Source organism: Rattus norvegicus, chromosome 1 (genome assembly GCF_036323735.1).
Source record: "Rattus norvegicus strain BN/NHsdMcwi chromosome 1, GRCr8, whole genome shotgun sequence".
In the NCBI taxonomy this organism is placed as follows: domain Eukaryota; kingdom Metazoa; phylum Chordata; class Mammalia; order Rodentia; family Muridae; genus Rattus; species Rattus norvegicus.
The window spans coordinates 5,022,252-5,042,756 of NC_086019.1; the positions used below are offsets into that span (position 1 = coordinate 5,022,252).

General features: G+C 45.5%; 1 protein-coding gene and 1 non-coding gene across 5 annotated transcripts in view; both read right to left on the reverse strand.

Annotated features, from left to right (window-relative positions):
- Positions 1-20,505, reverse strand: part of Sash1 (SAM and SH3 domain containing 1) — a 298,571-nt gene that overhangs the window by 82,045 nt on the left and 196,021 nt on the right. For all 4 annotated transcript variants that reach the window (XM_039101481.2, XM_039101480.2, XM_039101479.2 and 1 more), the window contains exons 3-4: positions 10,056-10,106; positions 9,886-9,935 (exon numbers count right to left, since the gene is read on the reverse strand). In XM_039101481.2, coding sequence (XP_038957409.1) covers positions 9,886-9,935; positions 10,056-10,106 — 101 coding nt within the window. The remainder of the gene's footprint in view (positions 1-9,885; positions 9,936-10,055; positions 10,107-20,505) is intronic.
- Positions 20,104-20,235, reverse strand: LOC120100357 (small nucleolar RNA SNORA36 family). Its single transcript, XR_005500124.1, has one exon. It is a non-coding gene; the product is annotated as a small nucleolar RNA SNORA36 family (small nucleolar RNA).

The window sequence follows — 20,505 nt, forward strand, 5'->3', positions numbered from 1 at the left end:
CTGACCAACTTCCCAGGACAGAGAGCCTGCCGAGAGGCCAGCCTATCTCAAACAGGCAGGATTAACTGATTAACCTGTACAAGGGCACACCCCACATGACTTCCTCACTTCCTCACACAGAGGTAGACCCAGGTCTGGAGCATGGAAGCCTGTGCCCTCATGGGAACACTGGTGGCCCATCCCACCCCACATCCCTGTCACAAACAGGATGTAGAGACAGGATGCATTAGTCTCAGCTCCAGAGGACACGGCTTGGCCTGGATTTCCTAGCTATCTCGGGTCCTGATTTGTTCTTTTTAGTGAATCCTTTCTACTTTCAAGGATGAATGACACATGAACTCCCACATCCAGGAATGAGTTCTAGGGCTGGACCCTGGTCATGTTGGAGCCAGGTCTACATGACACCAGATGACAGACCCTGTCCTCGGAGCCCCAACCCCCTCCTAGAGCCACGCCCACAAACATGCCTGTGGAGACATACTGTACTACAAGGGGAATGGTTTCTTACATGTTCTGAAAGAGTCAGATGCAAAGTTAACCAGAATCAGAAAGCAAGGGTCTATTCTTAATGTTGCACTATCAATATAATAAATTCTCTTTCAAAAGTACATTTTCTTTCTGTTCATGTGACACTTCTACAAATATATTAAATATATCTACAAATATATATGAATTTATACATCTACAAATATATATGTATTTACACATCTACATATATATGTATTTACACATCTACAAATATATATATGTATTTACACATCTACAAATATATATATATTTACATGCCTACAAATATATATATGTATGTATTTACACATCTACAAATACATGAACGGCTGCTTTAATTAGCACTGTCACAGCTAATGGGCATGAAGTGTCTTCTGGGGCTTTGGAAACGGTGTAAGATTGGTGACTACACTAAGGACAACAATTAGCTGTGAATACATGATGCACTATTTTCCTTTCTGTGGATATGCTGTACAGTATGTGTACCGTACCTTCACCAAGCTGACGAAGACAGGAACACGTCTGTGCACACAGAGACCTGCACACGGACAGCCAGAGTAGCATTCTTCACAGAAACCAAAAGTAAAAACTATACAAGGGGATATCAGTCAGTCATGGACACACAGAACGCCGTACAGGCATACGTACGGGCATAAAGTACAGGGCAAGCAGTAAAACTGTTGAAAAAACAGTAGGTTAAGTGACAGGAAGTCAGCTACATACTACTGTGGTGATGTCTGCAAACCTCCGAACATACTAGAAACAGTTGAACCTCACCCTTATTTGCCTGTGTGCAGAGCCAGCCATGGAACCCAGGGCCACACAGGAGTGTTCTACATTCCCTAACTGCTGTCCTTTTAATGGAAGGAATGCATGGCATATGAATTACAGCCCAATAAAAGAATTACCAAAGAGGAAATAAAAGCACTTCACCAACCAAATAGCTTCTTTGGGGAGTTAAAAGAATTGAGTAAGTATGGCGTTTTACATGACGTTTCTAGATGCCGTACCTTTATGTGATGTTTCTGCTTGAAGATGAAGAAAATGAGTGGAGGCCTGAAGAGTAAAGGAATCAGGCGGAGAATGAGGGGACACAGTCCTTAGAAACAGATGGGAGGATGGCGAAAGCTGGGATTCTCTCTGCTAAATTGTTTTTTATTTGTTTTAAAGACTTACTTATTTATTATAAATCAGTACACTGTAGCTATCTTCAAACACACCAGAAGAGGGCATCAGATCCCATTACAGAGGCTTGTGAGCCACCAAGTGGTTGCTGGGATTTGAACCCAGGACCTCTGGAAGAGCAGTCAGTGCTCTTTACCACAGAGTCACCTCTCCGGCCCCACTAAATTGGTTGTTAAGGTGACATTTTAGTAATTTTAGTAACTGCAGGCAGAAAGCGTGTCAATAAGCTACCTTCGGACACTGATACGTGCTAGGTAACACAGACCAAGAGGGGTCTTCTACACGGTAATTTCATGCCTGAGAACAATCCATTGTCATCCTCCTATCAGAGACCCAAGTCATGCAATGAGCTTGTATACAAGTATCAAACGGGGCTCTAACTCCGAGCCCCAAGAAGATCCCAAGGAGAAAGCCTTAGAGCTCCTGCCAGGATGGCTCATGGAAGGTTCAAGAACATAATCACCAGAGCCATGGGCAAGGGCATGAACCTGAGGCATATTAGACACATAATAGCAATAGATAAGATTACAGAGCACTTACTGTGTGTGTTAGATAGCTTACTAAGTGAGGTAATTACTATAATTACATCCCATTTAGTCAAGGAACCAGCCCTGGGATTGCAGAACTGGTGCCTGAATCCAAACTCCAAGCCTGGAGCCAGACAGGCCATCCCTACCTGATGACCAAAGGGACACCGAGACTGGACCAGCATGCTTGGGTCCAGCTCTGGTACCTTAGGCAAGCGAACTACTCTAAAAAAAAGTGGTATCTCCTTCAAAGATCTCATGAACCATGAAGTGACAAGAGGCAGTAAAATGACTAGTGTAGAAATAACCCAGAAAGACCTTACAGGGTAGGCAAACTCACAGTTGAATTCTTGAGCATGGACGGATCTCGCTCAGGTAAAATCGTGTGTTCCAACATGTTACTCCTGGCTAGCGGTGTTATGTTGACAGGTTATGGAACCTCTGAGACAAAAAGCATGGCTGCAGACAGACTTTCGAGGCTTCAGTCTGACCCCCCCTAGTCCCAGCTCGAGCACTCTGGTTCCTGTTCAGTTATCAGGATGTGGCTGCAGCCTCCTATTTTTGCTGCCAGGGCTAGAAGCTGACACTGTCGCTGTGCTTTCCACACTGGGACGGCCCGAATCCCCTGAATCCTATGCCAAAATAAATTCCTCGTCAAACTGTTCCCGTCAGCTCGTTGGTCACAGTAACGCAAAGGTATCTCACACAGGAGAACACCCCCACGGGGACAGGGAGCAAGTTCAGAGGCTAAGCACACCACACGACAGGGCCAGCCTGACCGACCTGCCCGGCGAGCAGGTGGCAGGGCATGAGGTGACTGAGTGGGTGGAAAACAGAATGTGGAATACTGGGCTCAAAGAGAAGGAGAGAAGCTGAGTCAGAAGTGTAGGGGGCTAAGGGGGCAGTCAGACATTGAGCAAGAACTCAGGCAGGCGCTGCTTCCCTGAAGACAGAAAGAAGAAGAAAGGCCAAAGAGGTAGACAGCTTCCTGAGCATGCAGGGGGTGGGGGTGGAGGGTGAAGGGAAGACAGGGTTAACTAGGTGGATGACAGGAAGTTGACACATTAGGAAAAGTCCTCAGCTACCAGACGAGGAAGGAAAGCCATGCTGAACGTCACGCATTCGTGAACAGGGTGTTCATCGATCACCAGGCGTATCCCAACCCCTGCTGGAGCACAGAACCTGCTCTGTTGCCCCTGGCCCCCTTTATTTATCTGCCTTTCCCATCCCCCTATATATCTGGACTTTTTTCTGGCCATAAAACAGTTCAAGTGTAGTCACGGGGATGGAAAAAAAGGTGAAACTAAATCAGCGAATGTTCAACTCAGGCGAAAGACTTAGCAAGGAGCAAGTTATAAATTTCGGCCAATGGTGAAGCTTTGCGATTTATTCTAGTAGACTCTCTTGCCTCGGTGGATAAATAAATGACTGAGGCCCAGCTCAGCTCTCAGTGAGAGTCGACCTGGCACCTGTGTCCAAGAGCGGCAGAACGTAGGTTTTTAACGACGTTTTATCTGATGCAAACGGGCCCATCTAGCTCCATCTTTCTTACCTTTCTTGTGACCAAACACCTTGGCAAGAGAATCAAGGAAAGAAGAAAAGATTTATTTTGGCTCAAGGTTCAAGATCCAGTTCATGGTGGGAAAAGCATTAAAGCAGGAGCTTGAACTGGCTAGGCATGTGTCCTAGGCTAGGAGGAGGGAGGGATGAATGCTGGTACCCACCTGGGTATTCAAATTGGGATCCCAGCCCCTAGGACAGTGCCACCCGCAATGTGTCTTCCCCACTGTTAAACCTTTCCAAAGCACCCTTATAGAAGCTCCGCCCCCAGGGGTGTTTCCATGGTGACCTGCATCCAGTCAAATTGACAACAACTGAGGATTTACCATCACAACCTCTGATCTCTGACCTCTGGATTTGCAGGAGTCAAACGACTGTAAGACAGTTTGGAATCAGAGTGCTGTGGGCTCAAGCTCAGCCATTTTCATTTGGGATCAAATCTGGGTTCTTACGCTGGGTGGCTGTGTGGCATTGAGCAATGTCATGGCCTCTCTGTCCTTCCCTTTCTGTGTCTGTAAATGTAAGGGCCGGTCATGGAGAGAGCATCACGGGAAAGAGACGGTAGGTACTGAATGTGTATGGAATGTCCAGAACCATCCTGGGAAATAATAAACCCGAAAGCACAGGTTCTTACAGTTCCTTTCCGACTTGCAGTCCTGACATTACCTGGAAATGAGGCACCTGGCTCTCGCCTTCAGATCAGTCTCATCCACGTACAGAGAGCACAAATGAAGTATTAGCTTCTGCAGAAGCGACTAATTTCCCAGCCCAGGACAACTCTCTCGCTTAAGAATAATACTTTGCGGGGTTGGGGATTTGGCTCAGTGGTAGAGCGCTTACCTAGGAAGCGCAAGGTCCTGGGTTCGGTCCCCAGCCCCGGAAAAAAAAAAAAAAAGAGAGAGAAGAAAAAAAAAACATTCTCACAATTATTTGGGCTGGAGAGATGGCTCAGTGGTTAAGAGCACCGACTGCTCTTCCAGAGGTCCTGAGTTCAAATCCCAGAAACCACATGGTGGCTCACAACCATCTGTAATGGGATTTGATGCCCTCTTCTGGTGTGTCTGAAGACAGCTACAGTGTACTTATATATAATGAATAAATAAATAAAAAAAAAAGAATAATACTTTGCTCAGGACAAAAAAAAAATGTGTTTGGCTATCGTTCGGCTATCAAAGCTTTCTTGCGATCCAGCAATGGGATAGCCTAATTCCTTTCATTTGTTTACCTTTTATTTCGGGGGAGATGTTTATTTTGGCTCCGGGTTTCAGAGGGTCTCAGTGGTGTGGTAGGATTCACGGCTTCCGTGACAGCTGAAGCACGTCGTGGGGGTCCTCACAGGAGGTTCTCAGAGCACAGCACACTCAGTCTACCTGCTGCCAAAGCCAGCTGTGCCAAAGCCAGTGCCTCGGTCACCCAAGTCTTTGCTTTAAGCTATGAAACATATGATTTTTCCCGTCTGTTATTCTCTCTCCCTTCCAATGTGAGCTATCTGTTGCTATATCTTAACACCCAGAAGACTGCCTGCCCTCCATGCCAAGTCGGTGCTGGTAAAGAGCTGCTGAATGAGGAAACAGAGTAGAGACAGGGATGGTGTGGGGAGAGGCTTCTGAGCAAACTTTCTGAAAGGCCTGCTTTGCCACCCCCTCCCCCGCTTTACTCCTTGTTGTGGCGACCCCGCTTTGAGGTTGTGATGATGCTCTCCCACCAGTGATTCCCCTTAAAAAACGAAAGAAACAGAACAAAAGGAAACAAGAAGTACAGCCTGGGTTCCTGAAGGACTTAAGTCACAGAACCAGTCCTAAGTCTATCAACAGGAACGACGACAACGTGTAAAAAAAAAAAAAAAAAAAAAAGATCTATTGAAATTGGACATGTGTCAGTATGTGTCAGGCTTCCTGACGGTCATAGTTAGCCTAGTTCCTCATAGATAGAAAAATACATCCTAGCCAAGGAAAATAAAAGGAAAGAAAGTCTTCGCTCCTTAGCAGTCTTTAAGAATAGCTGCCAACAAGAAACTCAGCTCAGGATCATTCACCCATCAAGGTAACAGACACGGATCCAAGATTGGGGCCATGAAGTGTGTACTTTATCTCATCAATAGGTAAGTCGGACAGTCATAAAAACTAAGGGCTCAAATGAAAGCTTCCGTGTTCCCTTAACCGCCTTCTCAGTAAAAGTACATGGCAGGAGAGAAGGAGGATGTGGCTGGCCACGTAGCTCAGCCACAGATCTGCTGTAGCACATGTCACAGGAAGTCTCCTGTCTAATCCCCGGTGCCAAGAGCAAAACAAAAACCATCTCGATGAAAACCAGGATGAATGAGGGCATTTGTCGAGGAAGTGATGGGGTGGGAGAAGCCAGTCTCTCTTCCCATTGACCTACCTCCCTGTCTGTCTTTCTCTTTGAATCTCTGTTGGGCAGGCCAAGCAGCCTAGTATCCAGAAGCTTATAGCCAAACCGGGCAGGACCATCCTCCTCATTCCCGTCCTCTCCATGACAGACACACCACACCTCCCTCCCTTGATCCAAGCTCACTTCCTGGAACTCAAGACTTCAAACCCTGTTAAGTGAAAAGCAACCCTAGAAAAAGTACTGGTTTTTTTTTCCCCCTTTCATTTGTTTGTTTTGTTTTGTTTAAGAAACAGACCTTACATCATTAGCCAGGTCAGATCCCTGTCTTAGCAAAGGTTTTACCTCAGGCAGCAGGGAGGGAGCTCTGGTCCCCAAGACACTAGAGGACACTGGATGCAGGAGGTAGAAGGCTGTTGTAGTCTGGAAGTGGCCCTGAGCCACTCTTTTTGTTACGTTTGGAATAAAAAGCAGAAAACATTTCTACCCGTAAAGCAACTCTCTGAGTCAGAGAAGTGTTTTAGTTGGCACATACTCAAAGGACACTAACCAGACACAACCAACTGGTTCACCAGGCCATCTTCCACAGTCTCAGTGAGCAACTAAGTGCCAAGATGCCAGGCAAGCCTTCGGGTGGGAGGAATCGGGGAATTTTCCAGTTGAGCATTCCTGCACTTTAAAGCCCAATGAGTAACTTTTCAAAGTAAACCGTGCATTAAACCTGTCCTAACTATAGCTAACTTAGACATTTCAGACTGATAGCTCATCTTTCAAGACAAGACAAAACCTGGAGCCTCTTAAAAGCATTTTAATCTCAAAATAATTATCAACTAATCAGTGTTTTCTACTTTACAGTCATTGTGTTAAAAATTGACTCAGGAAGAACTGCTGAATCGAAGAGCCTGGTAAAAGTTTGACGAGGGATGAGTTGGGCTGGAGTCTCAGATATTCTCTCCCCATAGAGTGTTTCAAAGGGGAGAAAAGAAAAATGGCATGATTTCCCAGAAGAAGCCTGACAGTGACAGTTACCATGGTAAGCAAATCATCAGAATTCATCACCACCAATCATGAGATTAGCAGGCGTCATGAGCCTCTTGACGTAATGCACTGTGCAGAAAAGAAACAAGAAAGACCCAACATGAGACAAATAGCCCATTCCGTTAAAAAAAAAATGGCAAGAGGCTAAGAATGCCTTTTCAGACAATGCTTGAAAATGCCACATGTAATTTTTTTAAGTGCTAGATTAAAAAATAAACAAACAAACAAAAAACGCTATATGAGGCAGTACTGGGACAAGGAGAGAGAGCTGCAAGTCAGGAGAACTCGCTGTAAAGTCTTCTTCTTGGTAAATCCCGTGTGGTTCTGTCACAAGAGTGTCTTTGTCCTTAAGAAACGCCGAAGGAGGGGTTGGGGATTTAGCTCAGCGGTAGAGCGCTTGCCTAGCGAGCGCAAGGCCCTGGGTTCGGTCCCCAGCTCCGGAAAAAAAGAAAAAAAAAAAAAGAAACGCCGAAGGACTCAAGGGTTTCAGTTATGATGTGTGTCACTCTCCAATAGCTCAGTAACTGTCTGTGTGTCTATGTGTGTGTGTCTGTGTGTGTGTCTGAGTGTGTGAGTGTGTGTGTGTGCATGTGTGTGTCTGTGTCTGTGTACGTGTGTGTATGTGTATATGTGTGTGTGAGTGTGTGTGTCTGTGTACATGTGTGAGTGTGTCTGTGTGTGTGTGCATGTGTGTACGTGTGTGTGTCTGTGTGTGTATGTGTGTGTATGTGCGTGTGTATGTGTCTGTGTGCGTGTGTGAGTGTCTGTGTGTGTGCGTGAGTGTATGTGTGCATGTGTGTATATGTATGTGTGTCTGTGTGTGAGTGTGTGCACGTGTATGCGTGTGTGTGTCTGTGTATGTGTGTGTGTCTGTGTGCGTGTGTGTCTGTGTATGTGTGTGAGTGTGTGTCTGTGCATGTGTGTATGTGTGTGTGTGTGAGAGAGAGAGAAAGAGAGAGGGAGAAAGAGAGAGACAGAGAGAGAGGGGGAGAGAGAGAGACAGACAGAGACAGAAAGAAAGACAGAGAGACAGAGAGACAGAGGAAACAGAGAAACAAAGAGCACACACATGTCAGCAAATGCCGACTCTGAAACGACTTTGTTTTGAAGTTAAAAAGGAATGCTGTAACTTTCAAGAAACATTACTAGAGAAATGAGTAAGATATTTTTAAAAAATTTCAAACTGTTTAGAAATACTTAAACCCGAACCGATTAAAAGAACAGAAGCAAAAGGGGCTGAACTACACAGACGGGGAGATGGGGTCCAGGGGAGACGTTGTAAACAGTGTGTGTGTGGTGCAGACTTCTTGCTGACCTCAGGAGTCCGTCTGTCTCTCCCTTGGCCACAGGAGACATACCATGTTTTGAAGGAAAGGATCCTAACAGGGGAACATGACTCCTCACCACTGAGGGAAAGAAATACCCAGCTTAACCAAGCCTAATCCATACTGTGTGAGTCACTTCCCCCTAGGAAGGAAGAGCATTTCTTCTTTCCTGAAGGTCTTTCTCAGAGGCTCTGAAAGAGCACGTGAGCCCTCTGCCTACCTCATACCCGAGTGATACAGTAGGCCAAGGGAACCCACAGCCCCGGTTGCCAATGCTCTCCCGGTACCTCACTACCTCCAAGTTCAAAGTCACCATGCGCATACACCCTAGGCCCACTTCAGCCTGGACGTGACTAGCATCGCAGTGAGATACAAGTCAACTTCAAACAGGAGATGCTTACATACTTACACAGTGTGTGCTTACGGCCTCTGACCTCTGCTTTCTGTTAGCTCTTTGGTTTCCATGGTATTAGTCTTTAGTCTTGCCCCCAAGCCTACTCAGCCCCTTAGGTTCAGAACTGCAGCATTCTGGTAAAGTGGCATTCACTCCTAGACGCTGGCCCTGCCAGCAGCACACACGTGGCCGGATTAGGCAGAGGGAGGCTGGAAAACACACACACACGCTTGCCCTGCATGTGCTTCTCATTCCTAAAATACTTCATTCCTAAACCACTGCTCTGCCTCCCTTGGCACAGAACAGGACAAGTGGCTCTGGGCCAGAGGAAGTGTCTGCTTAGAGATGTGGACTTTCTTTAAATTTCTTTCCTTCAGTGCAATCACTCGCAGAACATTCTAGCATGATGATACCAGAGTAAAACAGAAAAGGGAAAGCCTGTACCTAAAGAGGCTTTTAAGTTGTCCAAAAGAAACGCCGAAAATATAAAGCACAGCGTTATCTTGTATGACAGCAGAAATTACAGAGTCTAAGTTAGGACAAGAAAACCAAAAAAAAAAAAATTCCTTTAACAGAACAGGTTCATGGGCACGCATCGGCTTCTTACACATACATCATGTGTTTGTTTTGGGACCGCATACCTAAAATGAGGTGCAGAGGTCTTTCAAATGCTACGGCTTTACTTAGAATTTATTTTGTTTCTTGTACCTGTTTCCTTCCTGCTTTTCATCCTCTATTAAAAGCTAAAGCCAAAGATGCAACCCTACCTCCATTGACTTACCTGCCCTTTCCTATAGTTCCAGGCATTTATTCGGGACTCCCTTGCGACTAGCTATGCAAAATTAATAACCCTCTTGAAAAGCCTCAGGCATCCCCAGCTGGACTGCGAAGTCCACCTTGGTAGATGTACCACACAGAGCATGTGGAAGAATATCACATTCAATTCCAGCCCTGAGGATATCCCAGAAGCTCAGTCTGGGGCAGGAGGAGAGCGACTTACTTTCTTTCCACTTCTGGTGTTGACACCGCGCTGCAGAAGCCTAGGGACTCCTAGAAGAGAGAGAAGGTTCTCGTGTCAGCATGGGAGAGCAGAGTCTGATTTCTACAGAATATCATCACTCAAGAGAAAAGGCAGAAGCAAAAGTAGATGGCGAACGTGGCCGTGCTTACTTCGATCTGGGACCGCAGCTGAAGTGACGTGGGGCTGGCGTCGGGTTTCTCCTAAAACAGAACAGATGCAACTTTAATGAGACTCCCAAACGTGGCACGCGCACACAAAGATAAATAGTTGGGTAAGAAGAGATGGGAGGATTTAGGAAACGCTCTGCTGTATAGAGGGAGGAGATGGCTGAGATAAATGGGTATTTCTGGAAAACCCAAAAATGCTTTTGATGGAAGCACGGGGCTCTTAGAACTGAACTGTTTACCAAATTCCACTGCTATCCTCCGCTCGCAATTTTTCTACACACAAGCACCATTGACTGAAGGGCACTGACAGCTACTGGTGAAATGAGAATCCGGACACACCAGACCATCACTGGGCATTGAATTTACTGCAGCTGTTGAAGTTGAGCTTATTTTTCAATAACAACAGAGTTCAGGCCTAATTATTTCATGTTTATTTGTCTATGTTTCTTGGGGGTGGAAGGGCAGCACAGGACAACGCACTGGTGGCCTAGCATACATATGGAGGTCAGAGGTCACCTTGGAAGGGTCAATCCATGCCTTTTACCATGAGGGCTCCAGGGATCAAACTCAGGTTGCCAGGTCTGGTAGCAAGTGCTGGGACAGTCATCTTGGCAACTAAGGTGATTTTTGAAATCCTAAATCTATTCAAAGGATCCAGTAATGTAAGGCTTGTTGTAAATAAGTGTTAGAAAGTCGAAAAACTAACTGGATATTGCTTCAGCCTTAAAAAAAAACAACAACAACCAAAAAAAAAAAAAAAAAAACCAATACCATATATTATAATACAAATGAACTTGCCTGCTTGAAAATTTATAAAAGCTATCAGCTTACAAGTTATGAATGATATAAAATGCATGATGCTGTGAGTTTATTGAGAAACATTAAATCACAAGAACAGAGGAATCAATTCCAGAGATAAAAACCATGTCCTATAACACCCTCGTTTTATATGAAAGGATGTGTTTCCCTTGAAAACGCAACACAAAAGGGAGAGAGGCTTGAGTAGCATGGGACATACACAATTGGCTGAGACGAGCTCTGGTGGTTTACGCATGAAAGTTGGACTGAGGAAACGTTTGGATGTGATTCTAGGGAAACGAGAGCCATCCACACGGAACAGAGCCTCACACGGTTGTTTTCGTTTTGTTTTGTTTTGATTTGTTTTTAAGAGACTAATTCCAAATCAACACCAATGTAAATAAAGGTTCTTCTCCAAGGCAGGTCTACAAAAACACACACTTAGAACCTGTTTCTGGCAAAAACCAAACCAAACAAACAAAACACAGTTGAGTCTTCACCTGGGCCACACCTAGGCCACCACTAACTGAAAATCTGTCTTCTCTGCCTTCACCGTGTACCTGTCTGTCCCCTTTACTTCAGTAGAAGACATAAAGCTAGGCCATGACCCTAAACCTTAGTCACCTTAGATTCCTAGAATAAATGAGGAGAATTAGCCATAATGGAGTAAGGTAATCTATTACTCCACACCCTGGAGTAGGACTGTTCATCCTCAAGAGACCAGATCTATCCTCTTCAGCATGCACGAGACTCAGACATCTTCAGACCACTCTCGCAGAGCCAAAACCAGGGTCAAGAAGACCACGTTTTGACTAAGACTGCCCACCAATGCAGACCTCTCCAAAAGCACATGTCAGTACCCTGAAGACAGACTTGGTGTCACTGGATATTTTATCTGTTCTACCCAATGTGGTGACGCTGACTAAATTTTCTCTCTCTGCTTTTAAAGCTTACTCTTCAATTCGCTTATTAAGGTGAGCAGATGATATTGAGACTGCTGGGGCCAGGCTCTTGACCTAAAACTCCAGTTACTGTAAGAAGGGGTGTGTGTGTGTGTGTGTGTGTGTGTGTGTGTGTGTGTGTGTGTGTGAGAGAGAGAGAGAGAGAGAGAGAGAGAGGAGGGGGGAGAGAGAGGGGGGAGGGGGAGGGGGAGAATGTGTGTCTGTGCACCCACAAGCTATTAGAAAACATATTTGAATCTTTGATTTGTAAGCCTCTCCTCTCCGCCACTTCAGGGAGGCCAGTTAGGCAGACCTGCATTTGGAAACTATCTCTTGGAGGTCACTTACAAGATGGACTAGGCCAGTAGACAGCCCTCCCTTCTCCCACCTCTATCTTTCCCTCTTCCTAACATGGCCACTCAGAATAAATCTCCGGTGTGCTCATGACCATTTCCCCATCTCTGAAATTAGCATACTAGGGGATAAATGGCTGAGCCTAGTGTGTCAGAGTTGGCAGAACTCAGGTTATCAGGTTATGGTTACCCAAGGCTCTGATTATCATTCCCCAACTTTGTTTTCTGTGAGATGATGGGCACACAAGGCAGAAGCAGTCTAGAGTTTAAACTATCGAATGATTCCGACTTCTTCAACCATCTGACTGCATCAGCCTTGACCACGGTTCTATTCCTCAGGACTACGTTTTGACTTTAGGAGCTGTTTGGTTTGCCTCAAATGGCATCTGGGAAGCACACAGGTCATGGTCATGTGCACGGATGCGGTCTTCACGGGCTTCCGATTACTAAGTTCTTTATGGGTCATGAGTAACACAATCATAAAAGACCAGCAAAGGAACTTTGCTGAAGGAGAAAAGCAGCAGAGAAAGAGGACAATTCAGAGTAAAGCCACAGATGTGAGGATGTGGTGGGACTCAAGCCCAGACACAGGCCATCCCTATCAGTGTGCTTTCTCCTGGGGTGAAGGGGTGGGCTCTGGGAAGCCACTACTCAACACTGCATGTGGTGGGTGAAGCTGTACTGTATACTCTGAAACCAGGAGGAGGGTGGGTTGCATGCTATGTGGGCTGGCTTTGTTTTTTGCCAGAAAAAAAACGATGAATGTTCTAAGGAGACAACTGTGCACAAACAGACTGAATGAGGAAAAGACATCTTAAGGGACCGGCTGCTCACTCAATCCCTCAGCCCACACCCTTACTTATGACGCACCATAGAACTTCACTGCCCTAAGGCCCTGCCAATGTGTGTGTGTGTGTGTGTGCATGTGTGTACACATGTGTGTGCATGTGCATGCACGTATATGCATACACACATATATACACACATATACATCATATACATACACATGAGAGTACCACAGAGTATTTGTGGTGTCAAAGAATAACACTGGAGACCAGTACTCTCCTTGTACTGTAGGTCGATGGATTGTACTCCGGGTGTCAGGCTCTAACTGGAACCACTTTAGCCTGAGACATCCTGTCAGCCCATCCTCCTGGCTTTTCTTCTTGCCATTCGCCTAGAGTATTTCTATTTCTGTAGCAAACCTGACACACATTTTTTTACAGAGCAGTGTTTCTAACGCGTCAGAACTTGGTTCAAAGTCCAACTGGTCTTGTGTGGATCTCTGGTGCAGTCACCATGCCTGCTGCTTACAGCCCACTCTGGAAGGCAGAGACTTAAACCGGGGAAACAATAAATACATAGAGAACTTTCGAGCTTAAAATGCATTTCTGTAAAAAAAAATGCATTTCTGTAAGAAAAGAAAATACTATTTGCAAATACACAAAGCTCAAGGCAAAACCAGCTGCTTGACAAAAACCAACACATAGGCACATGTGTGCCTCTACCTGCTTGTCCAGGGATACACATGTGTAGTCTGGTCCCGTTACCAGCATGTACGTCAAATGAAATACTAATCAAATGAATATTCTTTTCCAGTGCATTCCAACCTGCCGTGCTACACACCAGACTCCAAACCCACCTGAGGGCAGAAATAAGGTCCTGGAAAACGGCTTTCATGACCCATCCCTCTCTCCAGCTGTTTCCAAGTTCTTGTGGAAATTCACATTTCTCTGTCCCTTTACTGCTGCCAGAATCCCATGCCAAATGAACTTTACAGCTGGAAAAGAAGGAGGGACAAACCACCGTGCTGTTCCAAAGACAGAAAGGAGGAACACCAAGCACCCACCAGCTCAGCTCAGGGCCAACTTCTCCTCCTCCACAAGGACCACAGGAAGGAAATGGAAAAAGCCAGGCTCCATGGCTTAGTTCCTCAGTGGAACAAGAGGGAAAAGCAAAATGCCTCATGCTCTCACTGGTATGCTACTTTAACTCAGGGAGAGCCATAGTCGACACTGGTAAGTGTGGCTTTAGGGCCAGTGAGATGGCTCAGTTGGTAGGAGCCCTCGCTGCCAAACCTGACAATCTAAGTTCAATCCCTGGGGTCCACAAGGTAGATGGACAGAACCAACTCCCTGCAGTTGTCTTCTGATCCTTTCCTGCGTGCTGTATGTGCGTGCACACATACACAGAAGCATAAAGAAAACATAACAGAGCATTTCACATAAAGAAGGTCTGCATGAGAAGAGTTCAACACAACTAGCCCCGACTTTCAAGGCTTAGTAGGTCTAGACGATGATACCTAGTGGCAACATCTAGCCTTCACACCCACACATGTGGGCAAGCAACACACACACTCACACACACACACTCACTCTTAAACACACTCACACTCCACACACTCACATGCTCACTCATTCACACTCACATATACACTCACACATACACCCACACACTCACTCACACTCTTATACACACTCACACTCACTCACACACTCACACTCACATACACACTCACACACTTTCACATTCACACCCTCACATACATTCACACCGTCACACACTTATCCACACTCACACTCACTCACACACTCACTCACACTTACACACTCTCACATTCACACCCTCACATAGATTCACACCCTCACACACCCTCACACCCTCACACACCCTCACACCCTCACACACCCTCACACCCTCACACACATTCACAGTCATACTCCACATACTCACACACATTCACATATACACTCACACTCACACTAACACACTCACACTCTCACACACACTCCTACATTCACACCCTCACACAACCTCACACACTGACATACACACACACACTCTCTCACACACACACTCACTCACACTCACATACACACTCACACACTCTCACATTCACACCCTCACATACATTCACACCCTCACACAACCTCACACACTCACATACACACACACACTCTCTCTCTCTTTCTCTCTCTCTCTCTCACACACACACTAAGATAAAAGAGAATAACTGAGGAAAACACCCAGTGTTAACCTGTAGTCTCCATGTTCACACACATGCAAGAAACACTTGCGTGCACATGCGTGCACACACACCTCTGGGGAAAAAAAACAACCTATAACTAGCTGTTATACTATAGAAAGAAAATTTTTAAAAAAATTTTTAAAGGAGTCTCTGGAGGTTGAGACGAATGTCAAAGTTTAGTCCGTGGCACACTTTATAACACATGCTTGCAAAATCGGATTTATAATGGAAACACAGGCAGGGAAGGCTCCGATGTAATAAACATAAACGATATGTTTCTGTTCTTGTGTGGTGATTTTCTTCCCTCCTGAGCATTAATCTTTGGATGACTTACTCTATAAATTATTGAACTTAGTTCAAAAGCAAATGAAATTTAAAATACCCATTTATTGAATGGCAAAAGTGCCATGTTGAAATTACCGTGATTTATCTGTTTCTTTAACGATTCCTGTAGCAAACTTACTTCATTGCTCAAAATTATTACCTGGATGCATAGTCTACTCCGGTCGAAGCGTAAATCTACTCGAGAGGCACAGCAGCAGCCATTTGTCAAGGTCTTGTTCGTCACTTCACAGCCACGAGGCCAACTTTGGCTCTCTACAACTCTAAACTGCTCTGCTCTATGCTGTACTAATTATTGACAGAGGGGACAGGAAGGGGAGAAGCACCATCTAACCGGGAGCATGTTCACTCACCAGACCCAAATGCAGCGGCTCAAACAGGAAGCAGAGGTTGACCCCGTGAGGACAATCCCCAACCCGGTGGATTGTTAATGGATGGTTAATCCTCACCTGTGTGACTGGACTTGGAACGACTTAGAAGACACAGGTATGGGTGTGTCTTTAAGGACACTTGCAGAGGTTTAACTGAGCATCCTGAGTAGGCTGGGGTAGCATACTCAATAAAGAGGAGAAGGAGGGGGCCATCTGCACTGATACCTGACAGTCAGTAACGCAGTATAATGGAGGATCCCCTAATGTGATCCAAATACGATCCTGCTCCCTTCATTTTGCTTTTTGGTGCTGTAGTTTGAGTTGGAACACTTGGTCCTCAGCTGGCGCTGCAGTTTGGGGAGGTGATGGAACACTGTAGAGACAGAGGCTCACTAGAGGAAGTATGTCACTGGAGCCAGGCTTCCAGGTTTTATAGCCTGGCCCCACTTCCTGTTAGCTCTCTGCTTCCAGACTGCTGATGTCTGATGGGATGGCCTTGTGGCTCTGCTCTCTGGGCGTGTCAACCAAAATAAACCCTCTCTCCCTGAAGTTGCTTGGGTCAGGGTATTTATCACAAAGAGGAGAGGGAGAGAGAGAGAGAGAGGCAGAGAGACAGAGAGAAAGAGGCAGAGACAGAGAGACTATAACAAGACAGTCAAGTAGTTGGGAAAAGCAGCTATTGCAGTGACAGGTGTTTACGGAGCACTAATGACTGTGGACAGGTGATTACGAAGCACTAATGACTGTGGGTACTAACAACACCGAAGCCAGGACATCACCGCTCACCAGTGAGAGAAGTTCTAGTCTGAAAGCCCACTTCTCTCCATTATCTAGAGGAAGTCTTTCTCTGTCTCTCGCTGTGTCTCTGTCTCTCTGTTTCCCCCTCACCAATCCCCATGCCACCCACCCCCTCTCTCTGGGCCTGGTGGTATAGCTCAGTGCAAGAATCTGTGTTTAGCATGTGTGAGGCCCAGGGTTCTAGCCCCAATACTGTGGAAACAGAACAAAACTGACCCATTTTCCTCCACCTGAGGGATATGCCACATAAGCTAACGGACTAAATGCCTCGAGATAGAGACTGCCTGCGCTGGGCAGATGGCTGTACTGCCATGTGTTAATGTGTCAAACCATCCCTGGGGAAGGGAAGGTTGGAAGGTCCCTGGGGCTTGATGGTCAGCTAGTCTAGCCAATCACTGAACTCCAGGTTTGGTGACAGACCCTGTCTCAAAATCTAAGATAAAAGCCATTGAAAAAGATATTGACCTCTGCCCATATGCATGCACTGACATACATGTCAACAAACATGTGTGGCCCTACCTACACTTGCTATACTTTCATGTGTGTGTGTGTGTGTGTGTGTGTGTGTGTGTGCGCGCACATGCACACACACACACACACATACATGGGGGGGCAGTGAGGAGTGTCGATAAGTTAATAAGAAACATTACTTCAGGTAGGAAATAGGCTTATGCTTTTAAGAAAATAAATCACAGAAATAAAGGTTTGAAGGAGTGCATGTACTAAGAAGTATTCAATATTGCCTGATCAAATATATATGTCAATCAGAAGCCCACAGTCATAGGAGCTAGAAAGGCAGGTGGGGACCTTAAATGTAGTTTTTATTCCCTTTTTAAGTTCTTCCGATTTTTCTTTCCCCTACAGTATGTATATTCTACTTTTACAACCATAAAGCAAGATGATTCTTTTCTATTTAAATTATATCAGAACTCTCATGTCACCTGTGGTTCAAGATTGCATGCACTGTATTAAAATCTCATATTGTTAACCGGGACCTAACACATTTGGGACACGGAACCGTGGTAAGGGTTTTGTTTTGTTTTTTGTTTGTATTGTATTGGTTGTAATGATAACTAATTTCTTCTCTATAGTTCTTTGTGAAACATTTGTCATTTAAGGATGCAAGCTTGGTAGCAATCTCAGCCTTTGGGAGATAGGATCAGGAGGGTCACAAGTTCAAGGTCATCCTCAGCCTCATGGTTAGAGGCCAGCCTGGGCTGCATTAACCCTGTCTTACATCCACCCCTCAAAACAGAATGCACACCTCATATTGTGTTATTTTTATTACACTGTATAATTTAAAATTCTGAAACAAGTTTTTTTCTATCACAGTTGTGCATTCTCTCTCTCTCTCTCTCTCTCTCACACACACACACACACACACACACACACACACACCACTCTGTGGTAGCATGAAGAGGAAGCCCGTTCTCATCTTTGCTCAGTTAGACCTCAGTCACCTGAATAGCATGAAGTTGGTAATCGCAAAGCTGTTACACATATGACATACTCAGGAAATCTGCATGTAAGCAGTTCGGTGTGCCTGTATTTCCCTCCCAGACAGAGAATGTTTTTCCTCAGGTAAAGTAAACAAATAACACCAAGCAGAGTACAGATAGGAACCATATTCAGACACGATGGTCAAGGCAGAACACACACGGCCCTTCCCTAGGTCCATAGCAGGACAGATAAGAGCAGGGAGGCCTGGATACACGGATCGACATACCTGGGAAAACAGCAGGAGGAACCTGGCAATGTCCCTAACCACTTCCAGTCTATCTGAAAGGGAAGTCAACACAGGTAGGGTTAGAGCTAGAAAACCGAGATGGGAAGAGTTGGCCCACAACATGAACAGATCTGGTGTTTTTGGTTTATTGTTAAGGTTTTGTTTTTTTTAGTGTGTGTATGCGTATGTGCACACATGTGTGTGCATGTGTGAGTGTCCACGAGGGTCAGCAGAGGACGTTAGATCCTGTGGATCTGGAGACACAGAGAGTTACGAGCCAGCTTAAATGGATCCTGGTCACCAAGCTCCGGTCTTCTACAACCAATAGAAAGTACTCCTGACTGCTGACCCACCTCTCCACCCCTCCATATCTCAGCTTTTAAAGACGTTTACTTCTAAAGCGGTAGGAAACCATTTCCAAGCCAGACATACTTTTCCCTATGGAGCCTTAAAACAATGTATGCTAATCGAAGCATTCAAACCTGACCCTTCTCATTCATTCCATACAATTTGACACAGAGGATCCTGGGAGGGTACTAAGCCTTTACCAGAAGAACAAAGCTAGGCTGAGAAAACATGAACTTCAGGTGTTAGAAAAGTTACAGAGAGTAGACCTGAAGGCTCTTCTTTGATTATGCTAAACTCTCCTCACCACACAGGTGCCTTTAACCCCTCATGAAAACTCCCATGGTCTGCGGCAATGGAGTGGACTCTTTAGGTCTTTGCCATAAATTACACACAGAGCAGTAAGTAAAAAAAAAAACTTCCTTAAAAATCTCACCCAAAGCGTTCGAGAGCTGCTCCCTATGAGAAGGGCAAACAGGAAAGGAGGAATCACCAGGCAACTTCAGTGCTGAGCAAAGAATAGAGACATCTTCTGAAGGTCATGATTCAAGCTTCAAGGTTAAAGTGTATTTTTTTTTTGACAGAACCTTAAGAAAATTAGAAGCTCGAATGAGAAGTCGAGTGAATGGTCGAAGAAAAATTATTAAAATATAAGGGGGGGGCGTGAGACATTGTGGTACAAAGAGCAGGTGTGCTACACACAGCGGTTATCAATTAAAAATGTATAAATCAATTCAAGTCGTATTAATGAGGTGTTCGCACTGTAGATTTGATTCATAAAGCATGAAGAGAGAGAGAGAGAGAGAGAGAGAGAGAGAGAGAAACACACTCAAGGAAGCGCAGGAGCCCCGCCAGCTCTATAAATACCTTCTGCCACATGTGCCAGGGTTTTGCTAGGGATCACAAACAGTCAGGCCATTTGTCCCTACTTATCCTGAGATCTTCACAAAACACCAGAGAGGCGGGCAGTGCCAATAAAAGCGCAGAACTGATTTCTTAAACAACAACTCTTAGTCGATGTCAATCAACCAATACGTGTAAAGGAGAAATCCGCACGGAGGTGTTAGCCTAACTCCAGAAAGACTGGCAGCAAACACCTGTGGGTTACCTGCTCTGTGCACATCATAAGCCCCACCTGCTACCTCAGTACCCACCAAGGACGCCCCACCAATTCTCACCTTGTGTCTGCCTCCCCTCAGAGCACCCACTGGCCCTCCGCCCAGAAATCAAGCCTGTCTCAGGTTGGATGAGCAACCCTCCACAAGACATTTTAAAGACTTCATCCCCGGGCTAGGGCTACTGGGAGGTGGCGAATATTTTGTTTTAACTGGTATAGGCTAGGAAGTCTATGAATAGAGTAATACTCTCTATTCAATCATTTCTCTCAGTCACTTTCAATGTCCCGAAGTTTAATTAACAGCACAGGGAAGCTGCCCTGAACTGAACTTGACACTCTGGGGTGCGTGTGGCGCAATCTGTAGGGGGTGGAACCTAAGGAGAAGTCGTGTGAATGAAAAAACGGAAAAAGTCCCCCATCGTCTTGGGCATTCTGAATTCTTGGTCCCCGGATGGTCACACAAGAAATGTGGCCTTGCTGGAGGAAGTTGGTCACACTTTGAGGTTTCAGAGCTCGCTATCATTCCCAGGGAGGGTTATCTCTCTCCCTGCTTCATGCTTATAATGTAACCTGTTTCCTATTTCTGCTACCATGCCCTGCTGCCCTGCCGTGA